Raw genomic sequence first — 23,522 nt, forward strand, 5'->3', positions numbered from 1 at the left:
TTTTAAGCTTTCATCTGTCTTTCCTACCTGAATTTTTTTGGAAATGAAGTCTTTTGAAACACCCTTTGCGATTAGGACCATCCTTTTGCTTTGGCTGCAGTGAGCGTAGTCAGTTTGTGATCATCTCACAGAGGGAAGTGCTGATTTATAGACCAGCGATTAATTTCTCTGTGCCACGGTGTGGTTGGAAATGAAGATATGTGATGCTGGGTCCATGCCACCCCTGCTGGTGACTTGGGACAGGATGTATTGCTGTGCAAAACTGATTGCTGTATGAGATAGGGACTATCTGGATGTGCCAGGTCAGTGCGTGAGGTAACGGGATGTGGTGACTGGGGAAGGGAGGGAACACACAGCTGGTGCTGGGTATCCATGTGTCTTAGCTGCTTGAGTGATGCCTCAGTTCTGTTACTGTAATGCAGCATCCTCCAGAGATCCTGGATGTGGCATCTGTGCTTGCGACTCAGATTAATTTTCGCAACCAACGGTGGCAGCGAGGTGGTTGTGTTGACCCGGAGGGCTCACTGCTCAAGCTGCCAAAGCGCTCCGCTGGAACTGGTTAGCGGTGGTGGTTACCGGGCTGCGGCACCTGCCCTGCGTGCCGCCTCTGGCTGCCACGTATGGGAATTCTGCAGTGCCGGTAGCAGTGGGGGGGCTCAGAGCTTGGCTCCAGCGGGATGGAGACCTGCGCGTGCGTTCGGGGGTTCCCCTGGAGCGCAGCTTTTCCACGAGAGGGGTCGCAGCTGTGGCTCGTAGTAAGGCCGGGTGGCCACCGGGGGGCACCAGAGCAACAGCAATGCCGCGGCACTGCTCGTGACGCTCATCCCCTGAATGCCGGCGTGGTGCAGTCAGGGAAAAACCGTGTTTGAGGAGGGGAGGAAATTTCTTCCAGTTCTTAAATCAACGTAATTTCCTCAGTAATACTGCCAGCTCTGTTTTGGAGGCATGAGCTGTTAAAGAATAAACTGTAGCAAGCATGAGTTATCTCCTACTTTCGAGACAGCACTAGCTGCTGCTTTTTTTCTCCATTTTCCTTCCCCCTCTTTCCTTCCTTCCTTCCCCCTCTTTCCTTCCTTCCTTCCCCCTCTTTCCTTCCTTCCTTCCCCCTCTTTCCTTCCTTCCTTCCCCCTCTTTCCTTCCTTCCTTCCCCCTCTTTCCTTCCTTCCTTCCCCTCTTTCCTTCCTTCCTTCCCCCTCTTTCCTTCCTTCCTTCCCCCTCTTTCCTTCCTTCCTTCCCCCTCTTTCCTTCCTTCCTTCCCCCTCTTTCCTTCCTTCCTTCCCCCTCTTTCCTTCCTTCCTTCCCCCTCTTCCTTCCTTCCTTCCCCCTCTTCCTTCCTTCCTTCCCCCTCTTTCCTTCCTTCCTCCCCCTCTTTCCTTCCTTCCTTCCCCCTATTTCCTTCCTTCCTTCCCCCTCTTTCCTTCCTTCCTTCCCCCTCTTTCCTTCCTTCCTTCCCCCTCTTTCCTTCCTTCCTTCCCCCCTCTTTCCTTCCTTCCTTCCCCCTCTTTCCTTCCTTCCTTCCCCCTCTTTCCTTCCTTCCTTCCCCCTCTTTCCTTCCTTCCTTCCCCCCTCTTTCCTTCCTTCCTTCCCCCTCTTTCCTTCCTTCCTTCCCCCTCTTTCCTTCCTTCCTTCCCCCCTCTTTCCTTCCTTCCTTCCCCCTCTTTCCTTCCTTCCTTCCCCCTCTTTCCTTCCTTCCTTCCCCCTCTTTCCTTCCTTCCTTCCCCCTCTTTCCTTCCTTCCTTCCCCCTCTTTCCTTCCTTCCTTCCCCCTCTTTCCTTCCTTCCTTCCCCCTCTTTCCTTCCTTCCTTCCCCCCTCTTTCCTTCCTTCCTTCCCCCTCTTTCCTTCCTTCCTTCCCCCTCTTTCCTTCCTTCCTTCCCCCTCTTTCCTTCCTTCCTTCCCCCTCTTTCCTTCCTTCCTTCCCCCTCTTTCCTTCCTTCCTTCCCCCTCTTTCCTTCCTTCCTTCCCCCTCTTTCCTTCCTTCCTTCCCCCTCTTTCCTTCCTTCCTTCCCCCTCTTTCCTTCCTTCCTTCCCCCTCTTTCCTTCCTTCCTTCCCCCTCTTTCCTTCCTTCCTTCCCCCTCTTTCCTTCCTTCCTTCCCCCTCTTTCCTTCCTTCCTTCCCCCTCTTTCCTTCCTTCCTTCCCCCTCTTTCCTTCCTTCCTTCCCCCTCTTTCCTTCCTTCCTTCCCCCTCTTTCCTTTTGAATAAAATTGTTGCTTAGAACGTTTACACTACAAAGTTATTTTGAATAAGGTATTTTCAATAATTATCATTGAGAGGTCAGTGTCTTCACAAAATACAAAACTGCTTGTAAAGATTTTACAGTTCTCTCCTTTCTAGGCATCTGAGTGTCCTATATAAGGTCTGAATCCAGATGAGTGGTTTTTTGGGGGGGGTTCTAGTTGGGTTTTTTTTTTTTTTACTGAGTGACAATCCAGCTAATGGTCTGAATTTCAGATGTGATGGGATACTTAAAGACATCCCTTCTGGCTAGTTTGTCTATGTGGATTTTAGCGTCGGTAGATAACGTAGGACAGTGACTATAGGCTGCTGGTAAGAAATGGTGTTAGAGTATCCTTGCATGCTCCTTGACCTGGCCTCACAAGAAAATGGATGGGAAGTAGTATTTTCCCATTTAAAAAGAAAGCTCTTCTGCTCTGTACAGGCAAAGGTTTCTTCCAAGTGTCTCCTGAAATTCCTCCTGCTAATCTTTGATGAAAATTTATAGTATTATTATTTAACATTGCAAGTGTGATCCTGTTTAAGTCAAGAGATGTTTTCTGCTTTGGATTAGACTTTTTAAGTTCCTCAGTGTGAAGATCCTGAGTTTCCATGTGTTGAGTCACAGCGTGCTTTCTGAAAGGCAGGGCTACCAGCCGAGAGCAGAGAGCTGGCCTTGCTTGGCTGGCACTGCTGGAAAGCATTGTCCAAGTTATCCTGGGTCATCTGCAATGATCAAAACCTAAAGCTGCCAGGGACTTGCATAGCCAGTGGGGCTGGTGGTCTTCCTTTCTCCAGTTGTTTTACAGATTTACCCGCCGTGAAATCCCCGTTGCATGGATGAACGTTGAAGCCTAATCAGAATGTGGGGTTTAGTTATAGCAACATGTACAATTCATTTTTGTAAGTGGAAAATTTTTGCAAATAGTTTTCTGACGATCTTGACAAAAAAACCAAAAAACAACGAAATGATTGTAACATATTTAGGTAACTGGAAAAGACACGGAGACTTGATGAAAGAACTCCTTGCCTGAAACCATGTTGTTTTTTCTCACTAAGTAATTTGGCCTGGAAAAGATACTCCTTCATTATGCAGGTCTTGCTGTCTTTATATCCCTAAACCATCATAGTCACAAACTACTAGAAAACAGTGTCATCATGAAACATCTACTTTTCATCAGGCAGCTGGGGGCATCTGGAAATTCCCGCTTTTTCTAGTTCACTAAGCCTATCTTAAGTCTTCTAAAAATGATGAAAAAACCATTAATTAACTTTAAATCGGTCGCTCCTTAAGTTTGTGCAGTTCGGTAATTCACGCACTAGGTGGTGATCGAAAGCAGCCCAAGGTCTGTGCTCTTTCCTGCTTCCCAAAGTCACAGTTGACAGGGGAAAATGAAAGCATATGAGACTGACCATATTTCCTGCCAAGGTTTTAAACTTTTTTTCTCTGTCCATGAATGATTAACCTGTTTAGCAGAATCCTCTGAAGGGTTAAGGTATAAATGAAAGCGTTTAGTGGTGCTGCTAAATTCATATATCCTGTTGGAACTGTGATTTTTAAATCAGTTGTTTGATAAACACATAGGAAGTCCTTCTGTCTGTGTCATCACAAAATATTCGTAAAATATCGCATAACTTCAAGCTGGGCTTAGTGTTGTTTCCACAATACAGGAGTTAAAATATAGCGGTTCATTAAATTGTTCCTATGGACTGAAATGCAGTCTCTGAATGTACAAATTGATTACTAGTGGTTAATACAACGTAGTAATGGAAAAGGGGGAGCACTGCTCTGAAAACATGATTACAGATTTTTGTAAGATTAAAAACAAACCAAGGAGAAATGGTTTCCATACTGCCCACCCAGAAATTACAAAAGCTGCTCTAATCCTGTACCTTGGGAATACTGCTGCCTTCGAAGGGAAAGATTGCAGGATGTATTTTGGATTCTGTAACTGGAAAAATGCATTCCACTGAAGAGAATCAGTAAAAAATATTCTAAATTCTAAAAAAATACTAAAAACTAAAGTAAAATTTTCAGGAATGGAGACTTGATAGATGGACTTAGACAGATTAGGGACATGGGGAAAGGTAGTACAATACTTGTAGAGCAGTGGTAGGTCAAAAATAGCAATGGTGCAGTCTTTAGATAGTAGAAGGGGAATGTACAACACATGGGACTGTAAGATGCCATTGTACAACACACTGGACTGTCCTATAGCCATGACAGGCCAACAGCACAGTTCAGAGGAGGAGGGTGTCACATAAATAATATGTATTAAAAGCTGAGAGCTGCTTTTTTTGTCCGCTGTGTATGTCTGTTAGTAAGGCAGCAGAATCCTTTCTCAGGACTAGTGCTCAGAGCCACTCTTGTGCATACATCCTTGCTCTGATGGGGTTTAAAGCTGGTGGAACCAACCATCTTGCTGCTCCAGCATGGGAGGAGGTCCCATGGGAGATGGCTGTGGTGAAAGATACAGTGCTGTGAAGCCACCTTCATGCATGGAAAGATGGAGGAGATCTGGAGGTATGTGGAACAGTGGTATGGCTTAAATTAGGCTTGAATTAAGAGTCATCCTTTTTTTTCTTCATGAGCAGAACACAGATGCTCAGCACTGAGGCTTTATCCTAGTAGCTGGATAAAGTGATCCCCCTTGGGCAATAACCACAAGTTAAATATTTGTAACTCTTTGCGCCTTCTGCAAAGCAGACAGTGAAGACACAGACCATCAGTGGTTAGGAAGCTGGGTAATGGTAAATTAAGTATCTGCTCACAGGCAATTGTAGGGTTAAAAAGAGCAAAAGGAAATTTGATGCAGCTACAACATGTTTTACACTGGTGATCCATGTAGCAATGAGGAAATGCATGGAAAAGCAAGATTCCAGACAACTGAGTTGATGATATGATTCATACACTGACTTTTTAACTCAGCACTCAGCCTGGTTGTAATGAGAATCATCTGAGAGAAATAAAATAACAACAGTTTGAAGCTTGTAGGAGGGCAGTAGCCTGTGGCTGTGCTAGATGGAGAGAGTCAGTTGCTCTGTTACAAGTTGGAGAGATGGAGGTTGTGCCATGTACTAGATGGAGTTTTTTCTTTGGCTTGTTTTTTGGGTTTGTGTTGTTTGGAGGAGTCCACTACAAATCTGCCTTTTGTTCTAAATTGGTCCTACACAGCTGCATGTATACACTTGCATGCATGTAGTATATGCATGCAAATCATCTGTGTATACATGAAAAATGGATCCTTGCATGTACACATAGACAGCTTTGACAGCAGTGCACCAAAGGGATTTGTATGCATTAAATGTATAAAAACTGGCTTTGAATGTCGAAGGGAAATAGCATCGAGAGCTGAGGCACGCCCTTAGTATGATGTTAGCACGTATTCTCACAACTGTTCTTGGTTAAAGATGGCTCCTCCTCAAACAGAATCACAAATGCAAACCTCACATTGTCTCATTCTGTGCATTTGAAGTTTTTGATCTTAGAGAACATAATATATGATAAGATAATGAGGTAAAAGCATATATGGATTTAATCCTAGTCTGAAGTTCAGTTTCAAATTTATGTCAGATGAACTTCCACCCTGAAGACAAAGTTTTCTTAATGATCAGAACATATGTGTGGGACTGATGGGATGCTCTTGGGATCAAATGCGAATGAGTTCTTATATCTGGAAAATAATACAAAGTACATGTCCCACCATTTGTCAGTTTTCAACCACAGAAAAGACATCAGAGCAGTGGCAATTCAGTACAGTGTCAGAAGGTGACCGAATCCAGTTGCCCTTGGGATCCAAGAGCATTCCTCCTTTTCCAGCCAAGTAGGTATGAGGTCACTGTGGGTCCCTGTCCCCAGGTCCGGTGGGTACACACATACCAATAGGTGCACATGGACGCACACTCACACACACACACACCTGGTTGCGTAGATCAACACAGAGAGCAGTGTCTTTACTGGCACCCCTATAAACACATACGACAGTCATACAGACACAAACAGTATGAACAACTAGATTCTCTTCAGCTGGTAAAGGACTGAAATCTTGTGGGGTAAATATCTGCACAGTATGGTCTCTCTGGTAGCTCGTCTTAGAAATTGAGTCTATCCAGTTGCTGGTGCCTTGGTCTGCAAACCTCTCAGGGTACAGGTACTCAGACCTCTTAGCCTGCTAGCTGGCTTGTCCGTCTTGAAGTTCACTAGTGTTCACACATCCACACAGAAGAGAGAAAGAGAATTTAATAAGGATAAGTCTGCAGTGATCAAGTACAAGGTTCAGCCAGGTGACAGTACCGACCAGCACTCTGTATCTGACTGCCCTGTTAATCTTCTTTTTCCTCTATTTTTCCAACGCTTGTTCCTCCCCAGTCCTCCTTGGCCTCTCTCTGTCCACACCTTTAGTCCTTCATCTGAACATCCCATGTTTCATTCTCTACATTCTCTACAGTCCCAGAATTTTCTTCCCTATGCATCCCATAGGAAGTACTGTACCCCTTGCCTGGCATTCCTGTGAGAGTTTTTCTTTTATTTCTCTTTCTGGGTTTCACACTAGGGACAAGTGTCTTCTGATAGCCAGAGTAGTTGTCCATGTGATGTGCTCCATTTTCTCTGATCAGGTTACTAAAGTTCCTCTGCTTGTTATTTTTTCTCTGGTTCTTGCTGAGTCTCTGTGTTCTCTGTGGTTAGCCTTTGTCACATCACCTAATGCACATTCACCACGTTAGTAACTAGAGGAGCTCTTGGTTCCCCTTGATTTTGCTTGTACTCTGGGTATCCTCCCTCTGCACTGGGACCAGTGCAGCTCTTGGGCCTGTCCAGCTGTTCCATAGCCTAGAAACAGTAGAGGAATGTGGATTTTAGGTATCTTTGATTTAAGATCAACTGTCTGCATAGACTTAATCTTACCTTGTTTTAGGCATCTAAAACTTAGGTAGAGGTCTTCCACTGAAGCCCGTGGAGGAGGAGGAGAGAAGCTTTTCCAAATTGAGTCAGTCTGTCTTAGGTGCCTACTCGAGAATGAGGTGAATCGCTCTCTAGAGGTGCTTCTTTTTCTCTGTTAATTAAAGGTAAAGCCTAGATGATTAGCTTAGGCTGGATGTCTGACTTTTAGACTGCCAAAATGATGGAAGTTGAATCCTGCTTTCCATATTTTACCATCACTGCTGGAGGCCATGTCTCTGGGTAACACATAACGTACAGTTCAATGCACCTAACACTTCCTCTCAAGCTTTTACTCCCTTCATGTGTGAGAGGCATAAATAACCATCTGTAAATGACGCAGGTCCTGATGCAGAAATGTTGTCAAGGATCTTTATAAGTTAATATGTGAAATTGGGATCTGTAGTCTATATTACTGATGGGTGAGGTATAAAGAAGATGGAGCGACCAGGATTTGATTTTCTCTGATCCCTCATGTCCTCACTAAGTCTTCACCAGCAGTGAAGTTCACACCAGTCAGCAGCCCTGGGTGTATGCTGTGACTGCACGGAGTGCTAACCACTGGAGGAGCTGTCATCTGCACTGCAAGTGGGACACTCAAGGAAAGAAGCCACTGTGACCCACATGGCAGCGAGTTTGTATGTATTCTGAAGAGTATTTGCGAGACTAAATTTGCACTAAAAATACCCTGTCCCACCTGCTAACTGACTAAGGTACCTGCGTGATGTCTAGCTTTGGCGTAGAGTTGTGATTAAGATCTTGGTCGTTATTTCCATTCTGTGTGCCTCAGTTCCTTCCAGAGATGAAGATGGAGATGATAGTATTTCCTCTTATCTATGAAGTACGTTGAAATGTGGGAATGGAAGGCACTGTATAACTCCAAAATAGAAGGAATTCTTCACTTATACTTGGGAGTATGACTCCTTTTTCTTTTCCCTTTTTCTTTTCCGTGACAGCAGCTACTACTGATTGTGTCCCTGCTCCTTACCTGCCTAGTGCATGAATAGTAGATGAATGTGGCTTTAGGAGTATCGGATTTTTAAGACAAATGTGGAAGTTTAAAAAATGATGTAGTTCAAACAGAGCTTTTGATTCCTTAGCTGTGTTCATCCTAGCAGAAGAAGGAATGTCTACAGCAGCATGAAGGAAGAACCCAATGAAATGTACAATAATATAGTTATGGTAGACAAAAAGAAGTATTTCTATCCCTAGATATTTGATTTTATCAGAAATTAGATGATTTAATTATCAAAGCACAGTAATTAGGACCCATGCAATACTAATGACTATTGGCAACAAGGCTCACAAGGACACACAATCTAATTAGCTTTAATGGAATGGATTTAATAATACATTGGATTAACATCTGTTAGAACCAAGTATCAAGATCTATTGTTCTCTGAACAAATATTGACCTCTTGCTCTCAGGTCAATAAATCTTAAGCTTGCCTCCACTTAAATGAGTATCTACTTATTACGTTAGCACTCTTCTGTTTCCTATCACCAACTTCAGTAGGAGGAGAGGGTAGCTGCGCTTCCCTCCTGCTGCATCAAATGCCTCTTCAAGAAACTGTAAGAAAACATTGAATTTGCAAATGGAGGAAAAGAGGGTTGGGGCCTGAAATCCTTGTCCTTTCTGTATCTAAAACTGCCCTTCCTTATGTTGCTTGAAAAGAAATTTCAGAAATGTTCAGAAAAAAATCAGTTACTAGTAATGCCACAGAAGAAGTGTGTGGCTTGCATCATCTACTCAATTAAGCAGTCTCTATGTTTTGTGTAATGTTGTGAGTGGTGTCAGAAATATTTGTGGGGCTGAGTGGGAGGGAGCCCTTCTCCTTCATATGTACTAAGATAGGAGTTTTTTCTAGGATTTCAGATTTCATTTTGTGCTTCAGATATTTAAGCACAGATTGCTTTCTAACTGTAGGCATCTCAAGAGGATTGAGATGGAATATATTTCCTTTTCATGCCTACAAGGGATGAATTTCTTGTTACCTTCCAAAGGGGTCAGTATGGTCAGAAATATCTACAAGTCTTACAAAATTTCTTGTAAATGAGAAGCATTCCTCTAAAAGCAGTAGAAAATACTAGAGACTGATATCCGTTCAGTAGATATTTAGACCTTCCTTTCAAATTTAATAGAGTTATAAGGAAGCATGTGTTAGTCTAACTCTACTGCAGGTGAATTCAGCTATAAAACTCCCTGTGACTGCAATGGCAGCCTTCTGCAGGTGAATGTTGATTAACGTAGAGAGTTTTTTCCAGAGCCACTGATCAGTGGGAGACTTTATACGTTTTGATGGAAGATTATTTGTATTTATGAAATTCTGCAGAACCTTTTCAATAAATGAAGTGAAATCTAGCAGGCTTTCATGGATGAGTTTTATATAGTAGATTGCAACTGCTTTCAAAGATCAAAAGATTGTTCTTGCTTTCTCTCTCTTGTAAAAATATCTATGCTGGTGTGGTAGCCTGACAAAAATGTGCAAGTTTTTCACCTTGCTATTCTTTTCCTTCTAATTATACCATTTTAACCTTTTTGGTGTGATTTGTAGGTAATTCTGGTGTTAAGGGAAATTGTGGCTTTACTCATGGTCCAAACTGAATACCTGGTCAGACTGGCCAAAGAATAAGGTTCTCAAAGCAACTTGGTGTACAGGATTAGAAGATTAATCTGTGTCTCTGAATGCTGAGCTGTATCTGTGGGGGTGGGTGTAGGGTAGGCCTGAGGTTAGCAAATTTTTTGTTCCCTGTATTCCTTTGAGGTTACAAATCTCTGCAAAACAGATGCTAGATTTTGAGCTCAGTGTGCCTTTCCCTGTCCAGCTGCCCTTAAATTATCTGGGGATTGGCTGCAGTCTAGTTCTATTCAGCTAAGACTTTTATTAATCATAATTGCCTATATTTTGGTTTTGTAGTTTGGAAATACTTGTAAGTGCAAACGATTATTTTCCCTTTACTTTCCACCCTTTCAGACTGCAAGAAAATTTATGAATTTTGAAACCTTAGAGATCTTCCTTTGTTCTTTCAGTTCCCTGCTTGTCCATGCAGTTAAGCACAGAGGTTGGTAACATATGTTGCATTTAAATTGCGGATAAAAAAACCCAAAGGAAAACGTGCTCGCTGGGGATGAGGAGAAGAGGAGGGCTGAGCTGGAATGAACATTGTCCTGGGACAAGATGTATATGGGAAAAGTGTTGTTGACTTTGATAAGGCTCCACGTGGCAGGGTTTGTTAGCCTTTATTTTGTGGCCAGATCAGGCTTTTTTTTTGTGCTTTGCAAAATTGGATGATCAGATCAGACAGCACCCTTGCTTTTGTAGCAGCCTGGGTCATGGTAGACACCATCCCCTCATCACCCCCAAGAGATTGTAAGCAGCCTCTGAGAAGGTTGTTTTGATATTTTTAGGGAGAAAATAAAGACACAAAACATATCTAGTTTTGTTGAAATACTGGGTTTTTTTTTAGATCTGGTTAAATAATATGAACAAAGATGTATTACTGTTCTTTAATCCTTGCTGTAATGCAAATACAGAAGGTGCTGCTACCTTATGCCAGAAGCTGACCTGTGCAAGTAGCAAATGAGATCTTAACATATGGGAATCATTCCAGGTTTCTGAAGCGTCATTCCTTTTTCTACACCAGAAATGTGTTGAGTTTTTGAACTTGTGTCACCATAAATGTAATCTTCTTACTGTAAAGTGCTCCTTCCCACCCCAGACGCTCATGTTGCACTGTGATTTCTTTTTCCCCCAGTGGAGTACAACAGAAGGTCATCCCAGTGCATACAAACTAAAAAGGGTTTTTTTTTGTTTTTTTTTTTTTAGTTAGTCTTGCTTTCAAGATGACAAGCTATCCTTTCATCCTGGATGGAGAAGGAGAGCTTGTCTTTGGCAGGGTTGAAGGACTGGAAAATCTGGTCAGTAAAGTGGGAACTAAGCAACATGTTGCACAGAAGAACCTCATCTATGCTATGAAAGCTTTTAAAATAATTGTTTTTATAAAACCAGTAGTGCTCAACTCTTGTTTGAACAGATCAGAGCACTGGATTCATAGTGCGGTGTGCTAGCCTTAGGAGTTTTCTTAATGCCTACGCGTTCCACGTGGCTTGTTAATAAGGCCTTGGTAAAGCAACACAGAAATGACAGAAAAATAGTAAGAAATACACATGAATTGTCTTGAAAAGCCACATGTGCTGCTCAGATGGAAGACATAGCACTGTCCACTTGGAAAACCATGTTGTTCACCAGTGTACATTTTAGCTGTAAGTAGAACACGTGCACAAACATCTTTAAGTGCTGATTCTGGTCTGGGCACTGATTGTCCTGGCTCCTCCTTTTCAGAGGCAAATACTGTTAGTGTAAAAGCCATTATCTGAAGGCTGGTTTTTGTTGCATAAATGATTGGCTAAAGAAGTCATTTAAGGCAATCAAAATCTGAAGCCAGGCTGCCATCTCCTATTAGTCAGGTCATTTTCAGTGATTTGTGGGGTTCATTAATGTATCTTTTGGTGAAAAGAGCGGGTAATAAGATGATGTGCAAAATACGGTAGCGTAGCTGTACTGCATGGCCCTGAGCTGGAGGTGCACAGAGAACATTGCTATCGGGACAAAAATGCAGCAGCAGCTGTTCTCCTTTGATATGTTAGTTGCTCTGAAGAATGTGGAAGTGGTTACTGCTATTTTGACAAATGCGCTTATTTCTCCTTTTGTTGCCTGGTGTGGCACAAGGGGAACACTGGCGCAATAGGTAGGGCAATAATTTATTAGTGGTTTAGGGATGTGGGCCCAGAACAAATTCTAGACAAAAGAAAAACATGTTTGGGTTTTACAGAATGCCTTGGCTACAGGAACAAAGTTGTGATTGGGTGTGCAAATATTTGGTATTTCGATTGTCCCGGTTGGGGTGACAGCTGACAAATGGTCCGAGTTTGTTTTTAATTATCACCAAAAGGGGAAAAGCCTGTTGTATTAAAGCCAGCAACTGATGTTGCAGCAAAAGGCAAGAAAAGATATTTAGCGGTGGAGTATATACTTTCTCAGCGTTGTAATACGTTGAAAGCACTATTACTTCCAAATATTTATGGTATTTAGCTAGTTTTGTGATTACAACCAACAAAGGAATGTGTTTTGTTCCCTTGTATTGCAGCCAATGATTGATATTAAAATGCCAGCTACTGTTCTTACTTAATACTGACTGGTATCATTGATATCAAAGTTATCTTCTGCAGTCGCACTGGGAAATGCAGCAGGTATGTTGTGACTGATGTTTGTGAGACTTATTTGATACAGGAATTATTTAATATATATCTTACCAGTGTGCAGAGCACCCATGAGGTATCAGGGCTGATTACGACGGATATATGAACACATAGAGACTTCCCTGCCCTGACGGGTTATATGCATCCTGCGAGGGGAAAAAGAAACATGTTACCTGAAAGAGATGGGGTGATTGGTCTGAACAGCCTCTGGCAGGGTTACAAACCAGTCCTGTTTGTTGATTCTGTATCCAGTACTTTGGTCACTGTGCTATCATTTAAGCAAGCTAAGAAACAGTATTGTGAAGATCGACTGAAATTAATAGCCCATATGTAAAATTTTAAGATTGCGTCCAAATAATTAATGAATTGGGGCGTTGTTTACTTTTTTGGTGGCAGTTGCTGTTACAGTAGTTGTTTTCTTATGAATATATGTGAATCTGAACTGGTAATTTCTAGCAGGAAGCATAACTTGTCAGACTTTGAATAGCCGGTAAGATGCCTTTTAAGAAAAAATCATGAACTTCCAGATGAAAATTTGGCCCTTTGCGGGGGAGCCAAAATAGTTTTTGTGGTCAGATGAGAGACACTGTTCTGTATAAGCTTGTCTTCCCTTGCAAGGAATAATTGAGGCGAGAATACAAAATGTGTTTTCCATTTTTGTGAAATCATGAGAATGTGATCTTTCCATTTTGTCAGTAGGGGGACTTTTTTTGTCTTCTAGCTACAAATCTCCAGCCAATTTCTAGTGCAGTATTCAGTACCTCGGAAAATTTCATCAAGGCTGTATTTGAGGAAGCGAAATAGTTTGAGCTGCTAATGTGCTCCTGCTCCTGTCCTTCCAACACTGTCTAGCCTGCTTTTGTGGATCCCTAGAAAGGTTATTGATTTACTGTGAGTGTGGCTTTCCCTAGTAAAAGCTGAAGGCTGTTTGCAAACTGCCACCTGAAGCAGACACATAAGGAGGAGATTTAGATAATTGCACTCTGCTTCCATTGAAGTCTGTGGCAATGAATTTCAGGAGGAGCAGAATGGGGGCTGAGGGCTGAGAGTCACTGCTGCCAGCAGCTGGAAGAGCTCTTCAGCTTTATGTTGCGTCGACGCTCGGTGACCTGGGAACTGTTCAAAAGATTTGGAAAAATGTTTTTGATAGCAGCTGCCGCTATTAACACCAGGGTTTTTTAAGCATTCTGACTTTGTAGTACTTGCTGGGCTAGCATGTTTAGAGTCATCCACACTACTCAGAGCTGTTCACATGAGACTTCCAGTCAGATTTTGCCAACAGAACAGGCAGCCCCATGAATTTTCTCACTTTCTGTCTCTCCTGGGGATCAAAAATTCTGCAGATGTTTCAGCTAAGTTGTGTCAGCACTTTTGATCCCACATATTTATGGTTGTACAAATAATGGATTTTTTGGCTTGGGCATTCAATTGAGAAACTGGAAGCAAGTCTCTTGGTTTTACTTGACCAGAAAGAATTTTTGTTTTCAGACAAGCTAAAATGAAGCAATTTGCTTAGTTTTGGTTTCCTCAGTCCTTTTCTACTGCCTGCAATAAAAATGGGTCAATTTCCAATATAATTTAAGTTTTAATTGAAAACAGTGTTTTGAAGCAAATACTTAAAATATTTTTGCTTCAAAAATTCAGAAAAAAATCAGGCTTTTCTGGTTTCTTAATTTTTCTGGCTAATGCTATCTTTTCACTTTGGCTGTTTGTCAAATCCACATTTTTTTCCCCCCGAAGCAATGTATTTTCATAAATTCATTGCTTATCAGAGTAATTTAACTCAGCATTATTATTAATTTGCAACTCATTCTTGTTGCTGTACTGTTTAAATACAAAATTTACAGAATGTTGCTTTTAAAGAGTATAGCCTCTAGCCTACAGTTTGGAAGAGCTGTTGTGTTATGTCAGAGTCTGGTATGACTAGATTAATACAACTAGACTCTGTGAGACTGACGGCAGTAAGGTAGCATTTGGGTAGCAGGGGTAGTGTCAAAAGCATAGAAAATCATTTGTGATGGGACAGTTTGAAAATACTGGATTAGTCTAAAATGAGATCCTGTACAGGTTAGGGGAGGGCATGGAAAAACAAATTTATAACAAGGTTGGACATGGTCTTCCATTATCAGCAAGCTATTCTGCAGTTATCCAGCTTTCTTGCACTTTCAGCATAACTGTTAATTGCAATTGTCAGAGACTACATTAGAGCAGAAAAATAAGAGGCTAATTAAAACCAGTAGGTGCTTCTTTCTTTATTTCAGCAAGAAGAACAAGGTAGCATATTTGTTGGGAGATCTCGCTTCTCTTCAGGACGACTTACCCAGCAGCATTAGTGCAGCTGGGGTTGGGGGCTCAGTGGATTTACCTCTTATGAACAAAAGAGCTACATTACTCTTTTCTGTCCCTTCTCATCAGAAAGCATCAGCTATTTTGGACTAAGTGTAGGACTTGAACTATAAACTAGTAATAGCGGGGCATGTTTTTTAGAAGTTAGTGGGATTGTGTGATTTGAAAAAGCTAGGCACCCAGTTATCTTACTATCTTTTTTTTTTTTTTTTTTGGTAGTTAGAATAAACTTTTATAAACCAATGCTAATTGTAAATGTCCACGCTGTTCAACAGGAGGCAGCTTACAGTGAATGAATTCCAAAGTATAATACTGCGCCATGACTAGTGGGGTGGTAACATACCTGTTTAACAGAGCTGCTCTGGAGATTTCACTTTATACAAGACACCCATGTGCTAGGAAAGTGTTCTAGCTTAAGAACCAGGCTTAGATAGCTTAGCCACTGTGAGAATGGTTTTGGAGGCCTTGCTAGCTGGAAGAAGAGGAAATTATCTCAAACAGGTGTTTCATCAAGTCCTCTGAAAGGATTTTTAAGTGTCCAAATTTGGGAACTAACTCTTGGACACTAGGTATATGCTTCTGCTGCTGAGAATGTGCGCAGCTCTGTTGATCGGTTGGTCTTTAATGGTGGTTGCTGAAATGTATTAGGTGGTCACAGCCTGAGCTTGGTGGAGATTCTTAAGTGTCGGAGAAACTTGCATTCAATGCCATTGATGAGTCAGTTAGGAGGAACACAGCAGTTTTTAAGGCATTGCTGTGTGGTATAATTGTGCAGAACCACGCTTCTCATGGGTATTTGAGATATGGAAAGGGAGATATATTACTTTCCTGATCCTCCTGGTGCACTAGATACTTTAGCTGTAGTGTGCAAGCTGGTCATGGCTACTTATCACACTGCTCTGTGTGTGTGTGTGTATGTGCTGGGAAGGAGCATTGGTATGTTCCATGTGAATTATGTGAGGGTCAGCTGTGGTCTGGACTCTTGATAGAAACAGCTTAAAGTTTAGGGCTAAAACTTTGTTGTTTGTAGTGTGGCTGAATGATGGCTGAGAGTGGGAGAAGAAATTATCCTGTAACCCAGGTGGATGGGGAAGGAGCTGAACTACCTGTAGTTTAGAAACCTCTGCTATTGATAGTAAGGGAAGCATGAGATCTTTCAGCCTCTGGATAGGTCTCCACGGGGAGACTGTGATGCACCCATCAGTCCTCAGGCAGAGCAGTTCCCTGGTCCTCTGGCTGCACAGTGCGATGTGTGCAGCTCTGCTGCAGGATGGCCTGCCGCACGCTGCACCTCCTTCCCACCCTGCTAGGTGGAAGAAGGGCACATCTGGTAGCTCATATGCTGCTGTGGTGGGCGTTTGAAATAATAGTCTTCAGGATGGATTGGCAGGGGAGGCCAGCAGTGTGGAGGAAGAGGTGAAGGGAGCAAAAGAGAGAAAAGGACTTCGGTGTTAGGATACATTACGCTTAAAATTCTGAGACTGTTCTACAGATGGGCCACATAAAGAATTAGATGTACAATTTGAAGTAAGTTCCGTAGGAAAATAATTGGGCTGGTGAAGCAATCTCACTCTCAGTAAATTGTTTTCTGAGGAGCCTATCCTGAACAGGGCTGTGCAGCTCTTCCTGATATTTGAGCATCCTCGGGTCTCATTGACTCAGTGGGAATTAAATTCATTGAACTCCTCACTAAGCAATTAATTCCTTATAGGTCTAATTTTTCTGCTGCAAAGTGGTAGCTGCCTTTACTTTTAGTTAGCAGTCGTACCCTGTGCTTCTCAAGTCCAAGCCTTAGCATGCCTGTATCATTTAATGGTTCCTTTGCGAGATACGTATTCAAGCATTTGTGCATGTATTTTGTACCTTTCTGCTTTCTGTGGATAGGATCTCCGATAGTTTTGTTAGGCTGACTGTGTCATGTTAGTAAATAGAACATGCAAAATACTTGGTGGAAAAATCTTTCAAAAAATAATCCTATCAAAAGCTCATAAGACAGTTTTATGGTTTGTTTTGGGTTTTTTTAAGTAGGAAGTATTTGTTTTGCCTTCTGAAAGGGATGGATGCACTTCAAATTAAGAGGACAACTTCAGTAGCATGGAGGATGAATGAGATAATAAATGGGATAATGAAAGTGAGATTTTTCTACCTTTCCTTTCCATGAGAGATGATCTGCTGAAATGCAGTATATTTACAGTCCTTGAATTACTGAAGCTCTAAATGTTTTTGCTTTCATGGTCTCCATTTGTGCTACTACGCAGTTTGGGATGATGGATTGTGGAGGACTGGGTGTTGGGATTAAAAGAATCAATAGTGTGATACAAAAGCTGAAATAACTCTGATGGAACATCAGTAAAGGCTAAGACTTGCCATAGGGTTTTGAACCTTAAAGAAGAGCTTGAGAAAGTATTTTAAGAAGAATTTGCTTCTCCCCTTACAATTGTAGTGTCTTTATTCCATGAGCAGAAGTCACTTGGGGGTTCTTGTTAAGTGCAGGAGTGGAGAAATTTTTTTCTTTTCTGCATGTGTGTGGTGCCCAGCACAATGCCTCTTGGGCACAATGTCTTCCGAGCATTGTCACGATGTCATTACTATCTCAGGCCATAGCTGACCTGAATAAAAATGGAGGAGTAGAGCTCTTAGTAGCCTAGTGTGCTGTTAAAGGGTTCAACACATGCAAACCGTAGGAGAAGTAGGAGAATTTTTATCGTGCTAAAGTTATTCACTGTTTAAGAGAGCGTGTGTTGCAGATCCATACACTAGTGTGCATACCCCGGAGTGTTCCCAACCAGAAGTCCTCTCATTTGACTCCACCACTGGCAAATTGTGCAAGAACAATTGTAAGGCATGGATTTTGCTCTAGTGTTAGCCCTGTACAGTACTGCCCGCAGTGGTTTGTTAGGATGCAGGTTGGAAGATTTGGTCTGGAGTGGAGAGGATTGTTTGCTGAATAACATACTTTTCAGGGTGAAGGCGGCTGTCTCATGCAAAATAGCTACCATCTTTGTCCAAGCAGAACTCCAGACGCTTGGCTTGGTTATTGTTTTTTTTTTTTCTTAAGTATGGACTAAATGAGTTAGTCTGAAGTAATTCTGAGCTATGAAACAAGAAAATTGAGGAATCCTTGAATCATTTACTAGGCAGACAGAAACCCAGGTGGGTGATGGTATAGGGGTATATTTGATGACTTCTCTTTCTAAATGATGTACGCATTGAAGGTACAGAAGAACATTGTGTTTCCATTGGGCATCTTTACACAGGAGGCACACCTGGAGCTCCACATTAGATGTTACGGATTTTATGGAAAAGGTGCTATTGAATGTGACTGAAGGGATCACAGTATGCCTCTTAACATTTTTGCTGTAATTCTGAGTGTTCCTGTCCTCATTGTTATCTTCTTGTTTCCCAAATGTTTATCAGAACTACTTTTACAACTTACAGCAATGTGCAAAAATCAAAATTCTGATTGCACGTTGCATTCTGAAAAGATATAGTCATTGCTTTCATATACATAATTCATACTGATGTCACAGTCTGGACTTAGAATTTTGACTCTGTTAGTCTCATAGTTTAAAAACAGTATATAAAATGTAGATACATAATAAAAAATACAAAACCAGTAAGTTTTTATGTATACAAAAATTAATAAAATATTTATTTTAAAAAAAGACATAGCTCTATCACAAAGATAAATCAAAATCAGAGAGGCAGATTAAGTCAGAGCCATAAATGCTCCTCCTCTGAATTTAATACACATTTTGAAACAAAAGTAATTTAGACACATGACACTAAACAAACATGGGAAAGCTAGGCTGTTAGTGTTGAAAACCTTAGCTGTTTTCTATCTAAGCAAACTGTATGGGACTTGCCTATTAAAATATGCTGTGTAAAAATAAACCTATTAAGACAAGGTTGGCTTCATCATTTTTCTTCTGCAAATTAGGTGGTAGTTTCTGGCACTAACATTTTAGAGCTGAAAATGCAGAAACAAGGTTTGGTCATACACCTATTTGCTTCTTTCAAAGTCAAGCCGTCACAAAAGGAAGAAGAGGAATGCACTGCTCTGAAATACATTGATATTATTAGTTATGTATTAAAATGCAACACATCTTAAAAAATACTACTTTGGTCAAAATACTTACATTGAATGATGTCTTCCAAGGGAACAGAGTACTTAAACCAGCAATGTGTTTAAGCTTACGACTGATTTCAAGCATGAGAACGCAGAAGTATTCGTCTGCTTAAAATTAAGAGCAAGATTAACTGGACAAGGTTAATAGCCCTGCTGGGATGAGATCAGGTGTTCAGCTATAAGGACCTGACTCTGCCAATTTTACCCATGTTTTTTTTTTCCTGCAGTGAGACACCTATGAGGTTTTATTCCATTCGGTACAAGGGTGGTGTAGCCAAAGCTACTTAGGCCTTAAATCTAAGAGATGAAATCTTAAGCTCCAGGATCAGGCCACCTTCTCGCTTAATATTAACTGCGGGCAGGCAGTGCGAGGGCAGGCAAGAGGTGCAAAACTGAGGACCTTCAAAAAAACTCCCTAAGTCACAAAATACAGTTCCTGCCCAGATCTGCTGTGTTTCTGAGCGTGACATCTACCCTTTTTTGTTTCTGCTTTCAGGTTGCTCCTATAATTAAAGAAAGGATGATGAAGAAGGGCAGCATGATGCTTGGGTACCAGCCTCACCAGGGCAAAGTCAACTTCTTCCGCCAGGTGGTGATCAGCCCGCAAGTTAGTCGAGAGGACATGGACTTCTTGCTGGATGAAATCGAACTGCTTGCTAAGGACTTGTAGCTGTAGCTCCGTGGCACCAGGCACTGCTCACATGCGATATTTAAGGAGGGAGAACAGCAGCAGCATTCTGGTGCTATTTTGTGGAAGGTAGTATAAAGCTTGACATATAGTTTGGAAACTGTTGTTTTACAGAGTGATGCTAAGGGCTTTGCTGGTATGACACCCCTTCCCAGGAAAGTATTTGCCGATGGGGGCTGAGAGTGGCTTGGGGCAGGCTTGCTGCCGCTGCCGCCATTCTGGGAAGTGTTTCCTTCAGAAAGGGAGCACTTCTGAAAATGGTGTCTACGTCCCAGGGAGGGCAGCTATTTACGGGGTGCCTATGCACAGTGTGGCTCAAACTGCTCACTTACGTATGCAGGCAATACTCTTCTAAGTTACTGTTAGGAGTGGATTTAGCTCAGTGAGCCTTAAAATGCTAGTTAATACTCTGTCAATATTGTAGTTTGCTCTGTGTTTAAGGGTAGAGGCCTGGCTGGTAGTTACACGGGTAAGACTGGAAGTTGTGGGCTTATATGAAGAGTTCCTCGCGGCCCCTCACTAGGTGGATTGGCCAGGTTTTCCGCTGTGAGCACAGGCAGACGGTAGAATGGGGCTTGGTGGGCTTGTGCTGTCGCTGTCCTGGTTGGTTTGCAGGATGCCCCTACACAAAGCCCCGAGCAACCAATATTGACCCTGCTTTAAGCAGGTTAAACTAGATGACCTGTTAAGGTCCCTTCCAACCTACAGGATTTTGTGATTCTGTGAAATATAATCATTGGGCCCAGTCGGTGTTTGCTAGCGTTGCCCACCTGAATATCGCAACCCCTTTAGCAGAGCTAAGAATATTGCAGTAGCACTTAAAGCTTCATACCTCTTTGTTAACAGGAATTACCTACCATTTCTGAACTGCTGTTCACCTTCCTCTATTTTTAAAGTGTAAAGATTTATTTAGCAGCTTTTAGATGCATTTTAAAATTATAACAGAAAAAAATATATTTACCTGAAAGATATGTAGTTTTTTATGTCTGGTGACTATATATTAAGAATATAGCAGAATTAATTATACGTCATTGTCTGCTTGTATTTTCCTACAGATTTGAGATGTTATCAGTGTTAGAATATATAATATATAGAACATGTATTATATAATATAACATAATCTTATGTTATTATTGTATAATTTATATTTTGACACTGAAATTAAGGTGGTGGTGATCAGAGAAGGCCTGCCTGTGATTTTAGGATATGAACAGCTTGAACATTTTTGGTCAATCTTAAGTTGCAAAAAAAAGTTCTAAACTTTGTGTTAAGAATCACAGAACAGTTTTGATCTGGTTTGATTCTATGAAATGATCCATTTTATAAAGATAGAAATGTATTTCTTGGGGTGAAGTTCTTGCAGCAAAGTAATGGAAATAGCCATGCCTTTCACCTTGTAATCAACAGCTGCTTAGCTTCAAAGTTTTGATGTTTGCTCCTTATTCTGCATTTGAAGTAGCACTGACCAATGCGAACTTTTCTGCTATAATGTTATCTGTCCTGCTGAAAGCTGTCTTTAAACACAATGATATCTTGTCTTCATTTCCTACATTGTACTAGGATCCAACATTGCATGAAATTCCTTCTTTCAGTCTCCAGGATGGTGGTGTGGAAGGATTAACAAGGTCAAGATAACCAAGGAGGTCACACTATTGGAGTGGTAGATAGGAGCAAGAGTTACCCTGCAGCAATGGCAGATGCCTTTTACAGTGCTGGAAGTGAATATTTTTGTGCTATTACAGTGATTCACTGGACTTTAAGCCAAACCCACATTGATATTAATATAAAAATGTGTATCGCAAAGTGGCCCCTGGATTCTGCCCCGCAATACCCAAGTTCACTTTATTGCCTTGTGCTTTTGGCTATACCAGCTGTCGTGATCTTGGAAAGCCCCTAACTAAATTCAGGGCCCATAAGGCTTATTTAGCCTCCCAGGCACTCTGGGTAGAGTGCAGAGTGCACGAAGGGGTGTTGGGTGGATGGGATGGCTGCTGTTGCTTCTTGAGTTGGACAGTTCCCCTTCAGTTACCCCTTCTCCTTCTCTCTTTTGATCTGGAAGGGAAAGACAGAATACAGTGTCCGGATGTTTTGATTATGGTCCAGACTCTTGGTGAGTACTTGATTTTTGTTTCAGGGAGAGCTATGTCACCTTCCATCAGCTAAGAAGTTGGTCTGTGGTGTTTCATGACACCACTATGATCAAAAGAAGTGTTACTGCCTTGTTTCTCTTCATGTTGTTAGTGCATTTCTCTGTTTCTGTGACACTTGTGGCACATGTCAGACTGAAGTAACACAGTTCCCTTCTGTAGCACTAGTGGCTCTAGTATTTTTAAACGAATGGAAAGCAAAATGGAAAAAAATTATGTTTGCAGAAAGTAGGTCTCCGCTCAACATGTACACCTCTTTCTTCAAAGGTATAGGTTAACCTTCCAGTGTGGTGTGCGTACTTTATCTAATCTCCATATCTTTTCTATTATTTCTGATCCCTTATCATGTCCCCGGTGCGCAATATGATGATCTCATTTCGGGTCTAATGTAACTTTCTCATAGTTGCCTATGTAGCGCTAGTATGTACAAAATGTCTATTTTGTAGCTGGTGATTTTAATAAAAAGTCAGGTAAATGACACCCGTATAAATACAGACTGTGTTTGTCATTTGTCAGTCTAAAACCGCAGTGATACATATAAAGAAGGTATCTGTGAGCACTCCAGATGGAGAAACAACAAACTGCCAGCACTGGTTTAAAATGTGAAACCTAGTTTAACCCTGCTTCAGGAAGTGGTTTATCAGTGTGCTGTGCCCATGTAATTTTTTTAACAAACATCTTGGTTGAAAATATGTCACAATTTATCTCATTCTTGCTTTCAAATGCAGAAGCTAAATTGCCTTTGCATAAATGACCATTCTATTTTTTTTTTTTACTATTCTAGGTAGTTTGGAATGTCCCATGAGCTCCCTCTCCTAATTACTGACAAGCACCATCTCTCAGGATGCTAAACCAAGTTATAGAAGTTGTGAGGTACAGGTATAAATCAGTGTAGAAGCTGATCTGTTGGTTGTTTGTAATTTCTTGTGTCTACTTCTAATAATATTTTTTTCAATAGGAAAGGAAGGAAATATGTAGACAGAAGGGATGCTGAGGCAGTTTTTACCCTTAGCTGTGCGAATGCATCTTGTGAGAATATTGGGCATTTTATGCTGGGTCCATGTGCAAAACCACTCAACACAAATCATCGTGCCTGGAACTAGCAGTCCTTGTCTCAGGACTTCTAATATGATTTTCTTTGATAGATTAATATACTAGTCGGTATTAATCAGATTCTGGTTATGAATTATTTCAGTGCTTCTAACTCCCACTGCTTTTACTGGAAACCCTTGCTGGATTGGGCCCCGAGTTTTATCGCTAGGATCTTTCATTTCAACACCAGCAGTTTGACACTCAGAACATCTCCGTTTATCTACTCAAGGTTCGTGCCTAGAGATTGAGATTTACCTTTATTTCTGTGAGACTGAATTGAAGTGTATTTTCATTTGCATTCTTCAGTGATGCATTAGGATGCTTTTCAAGTATCATTTGACCCTTAAAGGACAAGTAATATCCTTTAAGAACAGCCTGGTAGAACTGGTAGAGTTGCGTTCCCAGAATGCCACGTAAGAGCATGTAAAACCCTGTTATGTGCCTGGGGCTTTCTCATGCACGCAGATCACAGTATTAGTTCATGCTCAAATAATTTTTATTTTTAAATGCTTGGGTAGCATGATTGGGCTTACAAAGCTGATACAAAATGTTGAAGGCAGAGGAGAATAATTCAGAAATACTAAATGCTAAGTCTGCTTTCTCCTGCTGTGTCACACATGAGGTCTGTGATGAGCCAAAGGGAAGCTGAAAGCGTCATTTGAGTCCCCCATTTTCATCAGTGCCAAATCTGCCCAGCCTCTCTTCCC

General features: G+C 41.5%; 1 protein-coding gene across 1 annotated transcript in view; it reads left to right on the forward strand.

Annotated features, from left to right (window-relative positions):
• The window catches only part of GADL1 (glutamate decarboxylase like 1), an 85,536-nt gene extending 63,323 nt beyond the window's left edge, over positions 1-22,213 (forward strand). Inside the window, exon 15 of the mRNA XM_037386852.1 lies at positions 19,385-22,213. Within this exon, the coding sequence (XP_037242749.1) occupies positions 19,385-19,558 (174 nt within the window). The 3' untranslated portion in view covers positions 19,559-22,213. The remainder of the gene's footprint in view (positions 1-19,384) is intronic.
• Positions 22,214-23,522: the final 1,309 nt, after the last annotated feature.

The sequence above is a fragment of the Falco rusticolus genome, chromosome 4 (genome assembly GCF_015220075.1).
Source record: "Falco rusticolus isolate bFalRus1 chromosome 4, bFalRus1.pri, whole genome shotgun sequence".
NCBI lineage: Eukaryota > Metazoa > Chordata > Aves > Falconiformes > Falconidae > Falco > Falco rusticolus.